Source organism: Lygodium microphyllum, chromosome 7, assembly GCF_053477565.2.
Source record: "Lygodium microphyllum isolate KBCC chromosome 7, Lygodium_microphyllum_v1.1.10, whole genome shotgun sequence".
Classification (NCBI taxonomy): Eukaryota; Viridiplantae; Streptophyta; class Polypodiopsida; order Schizaeales; family Lygodiaceae; genus Lygodium; species Lygodium microphyllum.
In genome coordinates, this window is record NC_141141.1 from 140160478 (window position 1) to 140162128 (window position 1651).

General features: G+C 45.2%; 1 protein-coding gene across 1 annotated transcript; it reads left to right on the plus strand.

The window, feature by feature from the left end:
- The first annotated feature begins 544 nt into the window (after positions 1-544).
- LOC148034028 (putative RNA-binding protein C660.15) lies at positions 545-898 on the plus strand. Its single transcript, XM_087681001.1, has one exon. The coding sequence runs from the start codon at positions 545-547 to the stop codon at positions 896-898; it is 354 nt and encodes a 117-aa protein (XP_087537127.1).
- The last annotated feature ends 753 nt before the right edge of the window (positions 899-1651 follow it).

The window sequence follows — 1651 nt, forward strand, 5'->3', positions numbered from 1 at the left end:
CAGGGGTCTGCGGGCCGGTGCTTTACCGGAGCTTGGAGCAGGAAAGCATAGACTTGAATTGCCACGGTGAGCGGCCTGTGAGCCGAGGCGCGATAGGAGTGCCAGAGGGGGACAAGGGCTTCTCCTGCCCCCTTTGTGAAGCAGTCTTGCACACAGGAGAGAGGCTTTGATCCTTACCTAGAGAAGGGCTACGTGCAGCCACCGCCAAAGCCGTTGCGGAAGGAGTTCGAAGGGGGGAGGCAGCACAGGCCTTCCAGATATTCTTGATAGGCCAAGGTGCATTGCAGGCTGTTAAGGGGGCGAGGCTTCTCTCACTCTGTCTCTGGGCAAGGCTTCTCTCACTCTGTCTCTCGCTCAGTCTCTGCATCGTCACTCTGTCTCTTGCTTGTTCTCTGCATCGATCCGTGCTATCTATGGAGAAGAGCGTGAGGGTAAGGAAAAGCAGAGGCAGAGTGTGTGAGTGTGAGGAAAGGGAGAGGAGTGGGACACGTCTACTGTACAGACTCTCAAGCGGTTTGCAGTTGACTTTGCACTCGCAAAAACGATGGGTGACACTCGCCTGGAGCTCGGCAACCGTAAACTTGTGGTGCTCGGCCTTCCTTGGGATGTCGATACCAGTGGTCTTAGGCAGTATATGAGCAAGTTTGGGGCCCTTGATGATGTTGTCATTACGAAGGAGAGACGAACGGGAAAATCTCGTGGTTTTGGCTATGCCACATTTTCTACAGCAGAAAGTGTAGAGAAAGCTTTGTCCTCTGAGCATGTGTTGAATGGAAGATTGTTGGAGGTTAAAGTTGCAACACCTAAGGAGGAGATGAAGCCTGCTTGGAAAAAGATAACTAGAATATTTGTTGCAAGGATTCCCTCAAAAGTTTCGGATGAAGAATTCAAGGAATAATTTGAGGCATTTGGAACAATAACAGACATTTACATGCCTAAGGTTGTCTATTCCTTTACTCTCTAGTGGCTATTTCTTTCAGAAAAGAAACACTTTTGCATTGTTTTTGTCATGCCATGTAGATCGGTGTAGATTATGCTTTTGTAAGGTCTAAACAAGGGGCATCTACATGTCCAACGAGATCTATTACGTACTACTCTTTCTCTCTCTCTCTCTACATTTCAATATCAACATTACTTTTGGATGTTGATATTGCCATGCTTCATGATGATCATCCTGGATTGAAGTTGCTATCAAAGAGACTCAAACTAATGAAAGGTAGCTTACGGGAGCCACTTAGTAGATAAGCTTTGGTAGCTTACGAGAGCCACTTAGCAGATAAGCTTTCTCTCTTTCTCTCTCTCTCTCTACATTTCAACATCAACATTACTTTTGGATGTTGATATTGCCATGCTTCATGATGATCGTCCTCGTTCATTTGTTATTCCAGCTGATGAGCGTCTACATTCTAGTTGATGAAAAATTATTTTATTTATATTATGTTCATGGGGCCCCACATGTGTTATGTTATCTATAGAGCGGCGTGGCGAACCGTCTCTATAGATCTTGTGTTGTTCTAACGTCACTGTAACGTTTTTTCTTTAAGTTTTGATGTGACAGACATACTGCTTACATCCCGAGTTCAGTTGAAGGAATTTCTTGGAGATTTTATCTTGTGCAGTGATGTCGCTTATCCTTATTTTAGATGTTGTA